Below are 14,571 nucleotides of genomic sequence, written 5' to 3' on the forward strand. Positions count from 1 at the left end.
AGAGAGGGATGGGGACACAGGGAGACCCCTCCAGCAGCCGCCTTCATTTTTTGCCATGCAGCCCCTGGCCCTGAACATTGGAAGCTGCACAAAGCCTGTGGCAAAGCTGTGGCATGGGAAGGAAAATGCCCCCAGGCTCCATCAGTCTAAACACTCTTTTATTTGCCTCAGGGTTTCCTCCTTTACACAAATCACCTCCAAAGTCTAATGGTTTAGACCTAATGGTTTAAAACCTAATGGTTTACAAGTCAGCCTAAAACTGACTTGTAAAAGGAAAGAGCAAAACTTAAGAACACACAAAACCCATCAAAATTAAAAATAACCTAAAGGTGGTTTCTCTTTGGCCAGTGGAGCCTGGTGGGCACCATGCATGGCCCCACACTGTCAGCATCCCAGTGCCTCTGGAGAGGGCACAGACCTTCCCCTCCAATAAATAACACAGAGACCCCATGGCCATGGCAGGACAAGTGCTGGCCTCAGGCTCTGCGTGCCCAGGCACCTCCTGCCTCCCCTCCAGAGCTGCACAAACGGAGAGAGAGACAGACAGACAGGCCATTACCTCCCCAGCACCTGGCCCTGCCACCTCTCACAGCAATGGGCACAGCATCCTGCTGACCCAAGGGATAAGGATGGGATTTCCATCACTGTGGTCTTGTGATCCCGTCCATCTGTGGCACAAAAACACTGGGTCCATGGGGGACAGGAACATGTCCAGTGATCCTAATCCGTGATGGCCTGGGGATGAGTTTCTGAGGGGTTGCCAAGGGGCATGGGCAAAGGCACTGGGTGGTGAACGCGGGTACCACAGGATGCTCTAGGGATGAGGGGACCCCAGTGCGGGGCTGCAGCCATCAACGGCCCATTCCAAGAGGGGTATAAAAATAGAGCATCTTTGGAAGAGCCGGGGGGGAACTGGGGTCCATGAGGGCGAGGAGGGGGATGCGGGGCCGGGGCTTCACGTGCGGGCGCGGGGGGCACGGGTGCGGCGGGAGCGGCGCGTCGGGGAGGACGAGCCCACGAACTCGAACTGCTTCTGGCGCTCGGCGTTGGGGAAAGGCAGCTGCCCCCGGTAGAGGCGCTTGATGAAATGAGCCTCCCGCTGGTTCTGCCGGCTGCGGGAGGCCTTGCGGGGCCGGCCCCGGCGCGTGAAGGCCATGAACCAGCCCTCGTAGCGCGCGTTCTGGAACGCCGTGTAGTTGTTCTCCAGCACGATCTCCGTGAAGATGCAGTCCTTGCTCTTGCCGTTAGGCTGCGGGGAGGAGGAGGAGGGTGCTTAGTGCCTGGAGGGATGAGGACGGGGGGCTTGGGGATGGGATGCAGGAGTCTGGGCCCCATTTCTGCCACCACACAGCCCACCCCATCCATGCACCGGGACCAGCTCCCCGGGGCTTTTCCTTACAGGAACCAGGTTGAGCAGCACAGTGCTGAGGGAGAAGGGGACTGACAGCATCCAGAGCCACGCTCCTGCTCCAGCTCAGCCCCTGTGACTGAGAATGCTGGCCGAGCAACCCCATCCAGCCCTTCAGTGGGTGTCCGGCCTGAGCCACGGGGATGGGGGCATGCAGAGGGTGAGCAGGGGGGGCCAGGACTCACTTTCCCAATGAGCTTGCCCCGCTTGCTCATGCAGATGTACTTCTCACTCTCGGCCCCCTTGATGCGAACGCGGCTCCCGAAGGTGTCTGTCTCCACAATGAGCTTGGCTGTGAGGAAGGGGAGCAACATGGATGTGTCCCATGGGGGCTGTGGTACCCCCCTTGAGCTACCACCATCCAACCCCCCCCATGCCCTTGCCTTTATCTCGCCCCCAGCATCTCTCCCAGCCCATCGGCAGTGGGGCCAGGAGGATGCTGAGCCCCTGCAGCCCGGGATGCTCCCCAGCCATGATGCTAAAGAGCCTTTTGTTAAAACCCAACAGACTCAAACCAGGCGTTTGATGAAGGCGCCGGTGACAGCACCAGCCCCTTCCTCCCCCCAGCACATCCACATTGTCACCATTCAATGGGTTCTCCAGGGCCAGACCGAGTCCAGCGCCCGGTGGGTTAATGATCCTCATCCTCATTGTTTCTCTACAACACAAGTGGCTGCAAAGGCTGGGACCTGACACTGAAACCAATGACCTGGCAGGTCCTGCACTCCCGAGCTGGCAGGCAAGGACCTGGGAAGGTGGGAATGATCCTTGCTGGTCACCAGGCTTTGAAACACCTTTCCCAAGGCTTTCAGATGCCTCTGTGGGAATGTGGTGCCCATCAGTGAGGTGTCAGGGCTGGAGGTGCCCAGAAAACCCTATGGGGAAAGGTGGTGGGCTTTGAGTGATGGCTATGGTTGGACTTGATGAACTTAAAGGTCTTTTCCAACTTAGTTGATTCTATGGTTCTGGGTGGGCTCTGCTCATGCTGCCTTCCACGTGTGGACATTTAGGAGGCTGACACCAGGATCGGGTGATTCTCCACCAGGAAAAATCCATCTCATGCTGGAGAGAGATTAGAAAGCCAAAGTGCTGAATACGGAGCTTATAAATGCTGCGTGGGACCAGAGAAGCGCCTCAGTAGGGATGCTTTGAGGTCAGGGCTGGCTGGTTCGGAGCTGCGCTCGCACAGGGGTTCTCTGGGGGGTATGAAAGCAGCTGAAGCAATCCAAACCTCCCCACACGTTTCCCAGCCCTTCCGTGGTCCTCACCAAACTTGTTGCCGTCCTCGGCGGTGGCGGTGATGCGCTTGCCGGTGACCTGGACGTGCTTGCCGCTGGTCCGGCTGTAGAGCTGGTACTCCCTGACCTGGCGGCGGCTCAGCTGGTCGCTCACGGCGCCCTGGTCCCTCACGTACTGGTTAAAATTAGGAGACGGTTGATTCTGCCCCTTTGTTTACAAAGGGAAAAATAAAATCAATTTGCTTGGGAGAGCGGATGCGAGGGGCAGGAGGCACCGGGACACAGGGCTGGACCCACCACTACGGGTGAGGGACAGCCCCCAGCCATCGCCAGCCTTGGAGCAGTAACCAGGGCACTGGGAAGATGCTTTGGAGCCCAGGGCAATGGGCACAACGTGCAGGGAGAGGCAGAGACCTCGCTTTGCATCCCGTGGATGAGGAGGATGCAGAGGCTCACAGGGAAGGATGCGCTCCTGACGTGCTCCCTCCGGATTAAGGGATTGAGCTGCTGCTCCCCACCATGTCATAGGAGCTGGGAATGGTTTGGGTTGGAAGGGATCTTAAAGCTCATCCAGTCCCAAACCCCTGCTACAGGCACTCAGCAGCATCTCCTGCTCCGACAGCACCCTCTGCTCCCAGGCAGGCACTGAGGACAGGCTGGGATGCAAGAGCTTGTGGCTCCCTCATTGGGACTGAGACCCACCTAAAGCCATGATGGGTATCCAAGGAATGGAGCTGTCCCCTCGCAGCCCACCCTGGGCATGCACCCACCTCAGAACAGAGGAATAAACCACCTCAAGGACCTGGAATCACTTAAGCCAACAGGGCAGCACAAGCACATGAAGGCTATTGTGTGATAAGCAGCAGATGATTGCTGCAGATGAGCTGAGGGGGGGGGGGTTAGTGCTGGTGCTCAGCCCCCAGCCCCACTTCAGACCCCAACCACACACATCTTAAGAGAAAACCTGGTTTAATCCTATGTGAAATGGGACTTGGGGCAGCCAAGCCAAGAAACATCAACCCCAGCCTGAAAACCAGCTCCCAAAGGGCTCTGGGCACGGAATGGACTTCAGGGGAGAGCACCTCCTGCTGCTTCCCCCGGAGCTCATCCCATGGGGAGTACTTGAGGTCTGGCTGCCCGGTTTGGGGTGCACAGCATCCCTTGGGTGCATGGACCTGGTGCCCTGCATCCCAGGGCTGCAGCATCCCCGCACTGGGCAGAGGGATCCAGCCCTGGCTCCTCTCACAATGGGGAGCAGAGGGATGGGGGGCACTGCCTGACACCCCCCCCGTGTGTGTGCGTGGGGGCTCATTTCCTGCCAAGATCTACATTAAAGCCTTTGGGGCTGGCCAAGGAGGTGGGCTGGGGGGGGGGGGGTGCTCTCCATCAAAGGCGGTTCCTTCCCCTCTTGTTTCCAAAGAAATAGGAGTGTTCACCTCGGGAAAAAGAAGGCAAACAGAAAAGAAAGAGAGTCCCGAGGCTGTGTTAGGGCTGCTGGGGGGGAGCTGCTCGGGCTCTGGAGCAGAGGGTGCTCATATGGAACAGTGCATTTTAATAGCCACTGCCTTTCTAAAGCGCACAAAAAGGGATGGTGCAGCCTAAGAGGGGGAAAGGAGGAGGGTGTCAAACCTCACACCACCCACTGCTGGGGGGGCCCAACCCCTGCTCTGCCCCATTAACCCCCTCAGCAGCAGCTCAGCACCAGCCAGGGCACAGCCCGGCCCTGGAGGGTCAAGGCTGATGGACTTGGCACATCCTGCCCGGAGCAAGGATCTGCCCTGGGAGAGCTTCCCCACTGACCTCATCCCAGCCTCTGGACAATGGAAACGGAACAGCTCCGGGCTCTGGATACCCCCAGAGGCCTGACTGATGGGCACAACCAGCCCCACTGGAGATAAAATAGCATCCCTCCCCTGCCTGGAGCTGGGTCCCACTTGGGGTGGGCATGCACTGGGAAAGCCACCCACCAAAGCCAAGGCCATCCCAAAGGAATGTCCCCATTCCCCAAGGGTTAGCTCAGGGGCTGGCAGAGCTGGTGCCTTCACCTGGCCCGGCGCTGCGGTGAGCCATGGGGTTAGTAAAACATCCACCTACCTGCGTCTGACAGGAGAACATGAGGAGCTGGAAACATCTGGAGACAAAGAGAAAGGGAGAGAACAGGGCGCTTGGCTCGGGTCAGTTGTTTTCTCTCCCCCCTTCCCACCATAAGGAATTGCTGTGGTCAAGGACAAACTCCCGCTAGACCCGGGTCGCAGAGGACCGCGATGGGCAGCGCGGGGCTTACATGGAGAGGTTCTGCAGGCTGATGGGCTGCATCGTGCTCCTCGAAGCCCCCCGGGCAAGGCATGAAACGCTGTCCGCAAGCCTCAGAGCCTCCCTCCCCGCCGGCGCATCCCCAGGGCGCAGCCGGTCCCCTCCTTCCTCCGACGGCAGAGGACAGAGCCGGGTGAGAGCCGTGCACCAGCGGAGCAGCAGCGGGGATGGAGCATGGGGCAGGAGCTAAAGCCGGGTCCTCTCCTTCAGCCCCGGGGCGTCCTACACCTCGGGGGCATCCAGATCCATCCTGTCCCCTTCGTCCCAACCCCATCAGCGGCCCGGCCCCGGCTTAGTCCCTGGTTCGCATCTCCCTGCGGCAGCTCTAACGGGAGAAGCGGCTGCGGGCAGGGCAGGGCTGCCCACGGTCAAGGGTGGGCTCCATGGAGCTGCCAGCGCCCTCCTGCTCCCAGCCTGGTGCTGGGGGATGCACCAAGGGGCAGCCTTTAAAGGTGGGGAGAGCCCATGCGAAGAGGGGCCGGGCCTGCCCCGGGAGGCAGCAGCTCCGGAGCGGGAAGGAGGATCAGGAGGATCCCACCTCGCAGGGGTCAGGCAGGAGGAGGGGACAGGGTAGGAGTGTCCCCATGGCCGGGGGTGGCAAAGCCCCCGTCTCACCCCGCAGACGGCGAGATGCCGGGTTTGGGATGCGGTGGGGCACGGTGATGATACCAGCCCCTGCTGCAGGGGAGATGCCCTGGCACAGAGGATGCCTCTTGTCATCTTCCTCGCCTCAAGGTGCCAAGCATTTAACCAGCTGGTTTAGTGCGGGGGGCTCTGGGGACCCCACTGCCTCCCTCAGCTCCCCCCTTCCTGTTCTCACCCCACCAGTTATCGTCTCCCCACCAGGAGCAGGGGCTGAGCATACTCCACACTCCATTTGCTGGGTCAGGGAGGTGCAAAGTGCCTTATAAATACCCCAACAGGGAGCTGGGGTGGTGCGCTGGGGGGTAAAACACACCCGTGGGGTGGCCCTTAGGGGGTACATGAGGAGTTTAGTGCAGACACCGTTTGCCTCCATGCTTGTGCCTCAGTTTCCCCATCAGCGCAAAGCGGGGCATTGGGGCCCATGGGAAAGGATGGTGGGGATCAGCAGGACACCCATCTGCAGGAGGGTGGGGGGCCTGATTCAGTGCTAACGATCCCAATTAGACCTCTCCTGCTGCCTTCTCACCTCCTGGGCCAGGAATCCAGCCCAAAGCACAGCTCGCGGCTCTGTACCCACAGCCGCGGCATCCCCAGACTCAGGGGTCCCCTTCCACCCGCATGGGGACGTGCAAACGCCCCAGTCCCGGGGTCAGCATCCCCTGGGGGGCACGGAGCAGGGCCGGGGCTCAGCGCCTCCAGCCCTGGGGATGATGGATGGCCACGGAGCCGTCATCACCCCTGACGTGCCCCTCCCCGGGCTGGGGCAGGGGTCCTGTGGAGCTGTCAGCACAGCAGCGGGGGGGGGGCCTGTGCAAGCAGCCCCTGCAGGGCGAGGGAAGGCTGAAGGGATGAAGGGATGAAGGGATGAAGGGATGAAGGGACAGGGCCAGCGGTGCCTGTCACAGCCTCCTGCGTGTGGCCTCAGAGGCCAGAGCCCATGGGGACCAGGCCCTCGCCCCCCTCCCCATCCCAGCAACCCAAAGGGGGCAGAGCCAGCCCCACATCCCCCCCCCCTCCTGCCCCACACCTGGAGCAGACCAAAGCCTTTGTGGTGGCTCAGCTCCCCTCTCAGAGGCAATCTGGGACCCAGTAGCCCCCCCGGACCCTCCACCAATACCTGCTGCCTCCAGCCCAGGCCAGGTCAATGGGTTATAATCATCTCCCTGCTGCTCTGTAATCCCCTTTTGTCTCCTATTCACAAGCACCGCTTGTTGCCCTGCACAGGACAGGGGTAGGGGGGCTGCTGCCGGCCCCCCAGCCCCAGGGGAAGGATGCTCCAGAGTGGGCAGCAGGCACAGAGCTCCTTGAAGGCCCTGGCAGGGGTGGAGGATGCTCCCATGGCCCCCACAGCCCCTCCGTCCTCAGCACGGAGCCAGCAGCACGAAACAGCCTTTGCTGGGCAAGGGCAACCCTAAAGCAGCAGCATTCAGGGCTCCTCTGCAGCTGGAAGGGAAGGAGAAGGCCCCATGTGAGTCCCTGACCCTGCTTTAGGGCTGGGGAGGATTCAACCCCACTCCAACAGGGGCACATACGGGTCCCCTCCCAGCCCTGCAGGGACCCTCACACCCACCCCACTACCCCACACCCGGTACCTGGTTGGGCTCTGACACAGCTCCTGCTGCTTCTTTGCTGCTGGTTTCCGGCTCCGCATCCCTGCAGGGATGGGGCTGAATGTGGGAGCCCCCAGCCCAAAGAGCCCCCAACCCTTCATTTCCCCCCTCACATCACCCCCTTTCCCTCCCAGCTGTGGGCAATGAGCGTTAACCCCCATGGTGCAGTGAGACCCAACCAGCCCCTATTGTGCCAGGAAGGGGAGCCCCAGGGGAGCCGTTATTCCTCCTGCGAGAGAAGGGGAGGGCTGGAATTAGGGGTGCGGGGTCCCTGCTCCATGGTGGGACTGGGGGACGCAGGAGTCCTGCCCACAACTCAGCTGCAGGCACACGGGGCAGAGCAGCAACCCCAGGCTGGGAGTACAGGGAAAGGGGGAGCAGCCCCCCACGCTGCTGCTGATGCTCACCCCAGATGGCAGGTACAGGCCTGCCTGTGTCCATGCTGTCTGTAAAGGACATGGAGCTGCTCATTGGGGACCCCCCTGCTGCAGGACTCCCAACCCCAGCAGCTCATCCCTAGCAGCTCAGCAGCCAGCACTGAGTTGGAGAGCTTGCCCTCAGCCACTACAATGCAATTACTGACCCAAGAGCAGGACCTAAACACAGCAGCAGCCCCAACCCAGGCAACTTATACAGGCAGAAGGCCTCAATCAATCCATCAATCAGTCCATCAATCAATCAGTCAATGAGCACCCTTCACATTTTAATAGCATCCACCTTTGGGGTCAATCAGACCCCTCATGAATGTGTGAGCCCCTTGGCATGTCACAGGTCACTGTGTTCTTCTGTGGGCCACCTTGCCCTGCAGCATCTGCCATGCACCTCCTGCACTGATGCCGCTGCCCAGGACCACCCTGTCCTGCCATGCACCTCCTGCACTGATGCCGCTGCCCAGGACCACCCTGTCCTGCCATGCGCCTCCTGCACTGATGCCGCTGCCCAGGACCACCCTGTCCTGCCATGCGCCTCCTGCACTGATGCCGCTGCCCAGGACCACCCTGTCCTGCCCACACCGCGGTTCCCCCGTGTTCCCCCCGTGCCGTGTCCCCGTGTCCCGCGGGCGCACGCGCGGGGGGGCGGAGCCTCTCTCGTCAGCGCTGTCAATGGCGGCGGCGGGACTGGTGGGTCCGGGGGGGCCGGGGCCGGGTCGCGGTCGGGGGGTCCCGGCCCGCCCCGTCCCGTCCCTCCCCTCAGCAGCTTCTCCCCGCGCAGGGACCCGGCGAGGCCGCCGCGGCCGCTCACGCTCTGTCGCTGCCGGCCGAGGCCTTCGGCAATGATGTGAGTGCGGGGATGGAGCGCGGGTCCCGGCCCACGGGGGTCCCTGCTTTAGGAGCTGTCTGAGCTCCAGGAGGAGGCCCCAGTCCTGGGGGTCCCCAGCACCGAGGGGGGGTCAGAGCTCACCCGGGGTGCGTTGGGGGTTGCGCATCCACAGCATCGCCCATGAGCGCCGGACCCTGGGGGTCTCTCTGGCCACAGCCCCTCCCGCCATCACCCACAAACTGTCCCCATCCTGCACCCCCCAGGGGAGGGGGGGTCCCCGGGGGCACAGCCCTGCCTGACCCTGCTCCTGCCTCCGCAGCCCCGCGTGGAGCTGGCCTGGGCCATGAAAGCCCATCAGCACGCCGAGATCTACTTCAATGTGAGTCCGGGGGGTGGGGGGGCTCAGAGGGGCGCCGGGGGGGTCGCAGTTAATGCTGGGGTGTCTCGGCGTAGCTCATCTCCTCCGTGGACCCCAAGTTCCTGAACCTGACCAAGGTCGATGACCGGATCTACAGTGAGTTCAGGGCCACCTTCAGGGACCTGCGAGTGGACGTGCTGGACCCCGAGGAGCTGAAGTCGGAGCCTGCCAAGGAGGTGCTGGGGCAGGGGGGGGACACCCGGGTTCTGCCCTCCCGGTGCTCCGGGGGTGCCGGTGTGACCTGGGCCATGTTTCTCCCCAGAAGTGGCGCCCGTTCTGCCTGCGCTTCCAGGGGCTGGTGGAGGACTTCAACTACGGCACCTTGCTGCGCCTGGACTGCCGCGGCGGCTACACCGAGGACAACAGCATCTTCGGTGCGCAGAGCCGGGCCGGCCCACGGCAGAGCTGAGCCCCGTGCCCAGCCCTGGGCTACGGCAGAGCTGACCCCACCATCCCGAGCGCTTCAGGCTCTTCCTCTCTCCTCTCTCAGCCACCAGGATCCAGTTCTTCGCCATCGAGATCGCCCGCAACAGGGAGGGATGGAACAGCGCTGTCTACAGCAGGGCCAGGGAGCCGGCAGCTCAGGAGGCGGCGTCGGGATGAGGATGGGATGAGGATGGGATGAGCTCCAGGAGGGGCAGGAAGCTCCTGGCCAGGCAGGGGCTGGGCAGGGCTGCACCCAGCCCATCACAGACTGTAAATAAACGTTTTTACACAGAAGCAATTCCCTGTGCTCGGCTGCGGGATGTGCCCTGCACCAGACAGCGCTCAATGCGCCGGGATTTCGGGTGGATCACACAGGCCTGGAGTGGGCTGTGTTGGATGGGACCTGAAATCTCAGCATCCTCACAGGGAAGAGCTTCTGCCTAAGAGCTCATCTCAGTCTCCCCTCTGGCAGGTTAAAGCCATTCCCCTTGTCCAAGCCCCTCTCCAGGTTTCCTGGAGCCCCTTTAAGCACTGGAGCTGCGCTGGGGGCTCCCCTTAAGGAGCCTTCTCTTCTCCAGGCAGACCCAGCCCAGCTCTCAGCCTGGCTCCAGAGCTCTGGGCTCCCCTCTCCCTTAGCCTGTGCTTGAGAGTGTCCTGCTCGAGGGGCAGGACCTTGCCCTTTGCCTCTGCTCCATGTCCCCACGCAGCCCCAGCTGAGTCAGGCCCAGACACTGCTCAGTAGAAACCATTGAAATTTTATTTGCAGTCACAATGCTTACACTGTATGCAGCAAACACCCTTACAAGTCAACCAGCAATCTGCTCACGCGGAAAGGACCCAACACACAGGCGCCAGAGGGAAGAAAACGGGGAGAAAAAGAAACTGAAGGAAATAAAATAAACTGAGGAGAAGGTGGTGCCTGGGCAGAGAAACGAGAGCCCCAAGGACCGAGTGTGGGGAGAGCGGAGCAAGGGGATGCACACGACTAGCAGCAACAATAGTGGAAAAAGTACAAGGCAAACAGGTTCCCTCCCCCATTGCTTTCCTCCAGAAGTGGGTTTGAGATCCAAAACACATTGTGGTGGCTTCCAAGGAAAATGGAATCGTTCTCAAGGGGGGGAATACTTCATGCGAGGCAAAACCTTGTTATTAAGAACCCTCCTCCGTGTGCTGCGGGCCCCGGGAGCATCCCCCTGTGCTCCTGCTCGGCTGAGGGGGGAGAAAAGACACCCTAAAAGCCAAAAGAAAGGGGGAGCGGAGGGAGGCGAGGGCCCTGGGGGAGTGGGCTGACAAGGGGACAGTGCCTACTGCTGCGACAGCGGGGGGACAGGAGACACTCACGAGCAAGCACGAATGAGAGAGCACGCGCCATGGCTTAGAGTTCCTAATAACAAGGGCAGGAAGGGGGGGAGTTGTGATTTCAAGGGGCTTAATAAGAAAAAATATACATTTTGGAATTTTACAATGCCTTTTTTTTTTTTTCTTTTTTCCTTTTTTTCCTCGGTTTTTGTGTTGGTTTTTTGTGGTTTTTTCGTTTCTCTCTACACTGTCACTAAATAGATCTCTGCACTTTCACACAGCCACCCCTCGCCCAGTAAAGCTTCAGGCCACGCTTTCCTCACTCACACCCTCCCGCAGCACCGGTGCACCAGGACTGTAAAAATGCCCAATCACACCCTTTTTTGCCTGGTTTTTGTTTTTTCCTTTTTTTTTTTCTTTTTTTTTTCCTTTTTTTTCTTTTTTTTAAACTGAGTCAATATAAACCTTGTTCAAAATGTTATGAAAAAATGTACATGTTTTATACAAGGCAGACTGCAGCAGAGCGCTGGCGTTCCACGCAGACGTTCGGGTTGGGAGATGTTGGATTCTTGCACTTGGCTTTATGCCCTTCCACCCCCTTCCCATGGAAACAGAAGCACCCTGCCCCGTGAGCTCAACAACCCCTCCTGTTCCCTCCTCCATGGGATGTGGAGTATGGGTGGGCCGCAATCCAGCCCTGGGGGAAGAGCAGGGATTTAGAAACGCCCTCTTTTCTTTCCATCGGAAATGGTTACCCCTCTGGGCCAGGCCAAAGAGATGCTGCTCTGTACAGGGGGGCCTGGGAGACGTCAGCTCATCATGTCGTTGCTGTTGACGCCATAGGTGGAGTTCTTCATGGAGTCGTTCACCTCCCGCCTGAATGCCGACAGGTTTTGTGTGAACCTAAGGCAGAGGCAGAGAGCAGCGCGTCAGAGCGGACCCTCCATGGTGCTGCTCCCCAGGAGAGCTCCAGCTCGTACTGACCTGTCCCTGTTCTTGGTCAGGAGGTTGCGTTCGATGCCCTCCATGAGGTTCTCAAAGCAGAGGTGCATCGCCTGCTGCTTCTCCGGGGGCTGGCTGTTCACTATGCTGTTCCTCAAGTCCGAGAAATACTGGGCAGGACAAGAGAAGGATGGGTTAATTCCCAGATGAACCAACAGCCACCTTGGCTTTGGGACAGAGCTGTCGCCAGGCTCTTCGGAGGAGGGAGGAGATGTGTCTGAGCTCCTCAGGTGACTCCCGGTGCCCTCATCAAAGCTACCAGGATTCCTCAGTGCCATGGCTGCTGCCAAGGGCTGGACACCCTTCCCTCAACACACAACCCAACTGCCCCAGCACCTCTCTGACATGGCTCTGCTCCCTCCAGCCTCATCCAAGCCCTCAAGCTCCTCCAGCCCCGCCAGGAGCCTGGTGGGATGTTTTACCTTCTCATTGAGCAGGATCAAGCCAAGCAGAGGCCGCGACATTGACCACTGGTTCCTGCAGTCCTCAAAGATGATGATGTTCAGCACTGTTGACAGCATCTGGAAGAAGGAAAGTGAGGGTTTAAATCCAGCCCTTCCATGCCAGCTTTCCTCATCACAGCACTGTGCAGCTCAGGAGCAACGATTCGCCTTTGATGCTTCCAGCGTTGGAGCTCTCAGCACTGGGGGACAGGACGAGGACCTGGAACCCCCATCAAAAGGTGCAGACCTTTCACTGAAAGCACATGGAGGAGGTGCTGAAGGCTGGCAGGCCATTTACTCCAGGGGAATTGTCACTTAAACAAGGCAGTGAAGTGCTTAAATGCAGGGAGCAAACGCTCTGGTGCCCTGAGGAGCTTCCTCCAACCCAGCCAGATGAACTTTAAGGTCTGTTCCAGCCTTGTCAAGCACACGGACCTGCTGGTGCTGCTCTGCTGAGTGCACACGTACCCCTGAGCTGTCCCAGGGATTTAAACGAACCCTGGCTCACATTTGTTAAAGCGGTGGAAGAGCACGCGCTCTCTGGTTGAAGGTACATTTCACAGCTTCATTCCTGTCAACCACCAGCACTTTCTGTAACTCTGTTTCTCTTAAAAAAACAGGCAAAAGCTCATTTTTGGCTACTTCCTTTTATATCTGAAATGAAAAAATGGCGTTCCTTGCACAGGGAGCACAGCCCTGAAGCATGAATCAGACCTACCAGAAGATGAATACATAGGAAAGATGCAACACTAGCAAAAATAACACCTTTCTGCTCCAGAAAAGCCTGGGGATCTAGAGCAGGGGTCATGCAGCCCCCACATTACATCATGCTAAGACAAATCCGGGCTTCTCAAGGAGCTTCCTGTGCCATGTCACAACAAGGCCCAATACCAACCAGGTCTTTACCTGCTGAATCATCTCTGGGTGCTGCTGCATGATGTGCAGGAAGCGGTCACTCTCCTGGGTCAGAGGTGTGCTCCTCTTCTTGGTGCTGCGAGACAGTTGCTTGAAGAGATAGGTGACAATGTGGTCCAAACAGGAGCAGCAGCCTGTGCAAACCATGGTGTCTGCAAGAACAGGAAAACAGGGAGGGATTGGGGCACTGCCAGCATTTTCCCTCGCTCAGATGCATTGGGTGGGCTCCCAGGGAAACATCACCACTCATCTGGGTCCTTCTAGGGGCTTTGCAAGCAAGAGCCCAACACAGGTCAGCAACTTCCTCACTGCTACATCTTCTGATATATTTATATATTCCTCACTGATAGTCTTCTAGTGGAAGGTGTCCTTGCCCATGGCAGGGGGCTGCAACTGGGTGAGCTTTAGGGTCCCTTCCAACACAACCCATTCTGTGATTCTATATTAACTGTCTCTAATATTCCAGCTTTAACAGACGTGAAACTCCTCCACCCATTCACAAAGTATGTCTTGACTTACCTGTTAGCCTGAAATGCTAGCAGATACATGAAATGCATTTAAAGCAATCCAAAATATTTCCCCACCTCCAAATCAAAGCCCTAAGAGCACCACAGAGAGCAGAAGTAGTTACCTAGTGCAGTGAGACCTTCTGAAATGGAAGAGAGAATGTACATGATCACATGAGGCTCCAGACTGGCTATAAAGTTCATGTGGTCCTGGGTAAGAACTTCCAGCAAGGAATAGTATGACTGGCTGAGCTTGGGATAATCCTGCAGAGAAAGGGAGAGAGAAAGACTTCTAAGTTCTCATCCTAGCTTGTAACCACCAGTTAAGGTGTTCTGCTAGACCCAACCCATTCATTAACCATCTGAGAACTGCTTACTGCATCTCCTGGAAAGAGAACAAACCAACCTCTCACAGCAGAACTGATGGGCCAACATGTTTTCCACCCTTCTCCACCACTATAGCCTTTCAAACAGGCTCAACCATGGTCCAGCAGGTTCCCAACACTGTTCTATCGAAACATCTCTCCCCACTGCTCTGCTGGTTTCTAAATGGGGAGTGTGAATGAGTACATGCCAGTGCTGAAGATGCAGAGATAGGCCTGGCTCCCCAGGCGTCCAAGCAGAGTGCCAGCTCACATCAGGATCCACATGCAGGGTGCTGTGCTCAGCAGCAGGGCCATAGACCTCTCAGCAGCCCCCACACCAGGGGCCCCATCTCCAAAGGGCAATGGTTTGGCCACTGGTATATTAAATCAAGAACATGCCAAATGCAGTCTGAGAGATGGCAACAACTCCTTTCAGATCCTGCTATGGTAATAAGGAAGATAAGGCTTGGGAGGAGTATCTGCTGCCCTTTCTCCTCAATATTTTGCCAAGTAGAACTGTGCTGATGGGGCCTCCAAGCTCTGGGGCAAAATGGGTTTCTGTATGAGGTGTGGATCAGAGCAAGACTGTAGGTGGATGTCATCAGCAAGCAGGTTATGTTTTAATTGCTGAGGCATCCAGATCTCTGCCCACAGGCAACACAGGCAAGAACAATCCCTCACTCACAGGAAGTGTTTTACAGATGGAGGAGGAATTATTCTGCT

At 58.5% G+C, this 14,571-nt stretch overlaps 3 protein-coding genes across 5 annotated transcripts in view; 1 reads left to right on the plus strand and 2 right to left on the minus strand.

The window, feature by feature from the left end:
- Window positions 1–955: 955 nt before the first annotated feature.
- On the minus strand, window positions 956–4,962 carry FGF17 (fibroblast growth factor 17; the record flags this gene model as incomplete). Of its 2 annotated transcripts, none has more annotated exons than XM_080634361.1 (5): window positions 956–1,249; window positions 1,594–1,700; window positions 2,677–2,821; window positions 4,741–4,777; window positions 4,931–4,962. In XM_080634361.1, the coding sequence occupies 5 exons, from the start codon at window positions 4,960–4,962 to the stop codon at window positions 956–958; spliced, it is 615 nt and encodes a 204-aa protein (XP_080490487.1). The 2 variants fall into 2 exon arrangements, with proteins under 2 accessions (XP_080490487.1, XP_080490486.1); XM_080634360.1 differs by having other exon boundaries at window positions 2,677–2,854.
- Window positions 4,963–8,167: 3,205 nt separating this feature from the next.
- On the plus strand, window positions 8,168–9,945 carry PBDC1 (polysaccharide biosynthesis domain containing 1). Of its 2 annotated transcripts, none has more exons than XM_080634683.1 (6): window positions 8,168–8,335; window positions 8,427–8,492; window positions 8,794–8,853; window positions 8,928–9,068; window positions 9,155–9,266; window positions 9,383–9,945. In XM_080634683.1, exons 1-6 carry the CDS (start codon window positions 8,192–8,194, stop codon window positions 9,493–9,495), a joined length of 636 nt encoding a protein of 211 aa, XP_080490809.1. In that variant the 5' UTR covers window positions 8,168–8,191; the 3' UTR covers window positions 9,496–9,945. The 2 variants fall into 2 exon arrangements, with proteins under 2 accessions (XP_080490809.1, XP_080490810.1); XM_080634684.1 differs by having other exon boundaries at window positions 8,970–9,068.
- Window positions 9,946–10,053: 108 nt separating this feature from the next.
- Window positions 10,054–14,571, minus strand: part of XPO7 (exportin 7) — a 37,520-nt gene continuing 33,002 nt past the window's right edge. Inside the window, exons 24-28 of the mRNA XM_080634685.1 lie at window positions 13,609–13,747; window positions 12,969–13,129; window positions 12,042–12,140; window positions 11,602–11,729; window positions 10,054–11,520 (exon numbers count right to left, since the gene is read on the minus strand). Coding sequence (XP_080490811.1) covers window positions 11,427–11,520; window positions 11,602–11,729; window positions 12,042–12,140; window positions 12,969–13,129; window positions 13,609–13,747 — 621 coding nt within the window. The 3' untranslated portion in view covers window positions 10,054–11,426. The remainder of the gene's footprint in view (window positions 11,521–11,601; window positions 11,730–12,041; window positions 12,141–12,968; window positions 13,130–13,608; window positions 13,748–14,571) is intronic.

The sequence above is a fragment of the Psittacula echo genome (assembly GCF_963264785.1).
Source record: "Psittacula echo genome assembly, chromosome: 25".
Classification (NCBI taxonomy): Eukaryota; Metazoa; Chordata; class Aves; order Psittaciformes; family Psittacidae; genus Psittacula; species Psittacula echo.

Bases quoted from the DNA above. Each gene is read 5' to 3' on its own strand.
- PBDC1 (XM_080634683.1), top strand. From the start codon at position 8,192: ATGCCGCTGCCCAGGACCACCCTGTCCTGCCCACACCGCGGTTCCCCC. The intron at 8,336-8,426 runs GTGGGTCCGGGG...CTCCCCGCGCAG, and splicing joins CAATGGCGGCGGCGGGACTG to GGACCCGGCGAGGCCGCCGC. The intron at 8,493-8,793 runs GTGAGTGCGGGG...CTGCCTCCGCAG, and splicing joins CCGAGGCCTTCGGCAATGAT to CCCCGCGTGGAGCTGGCCTG.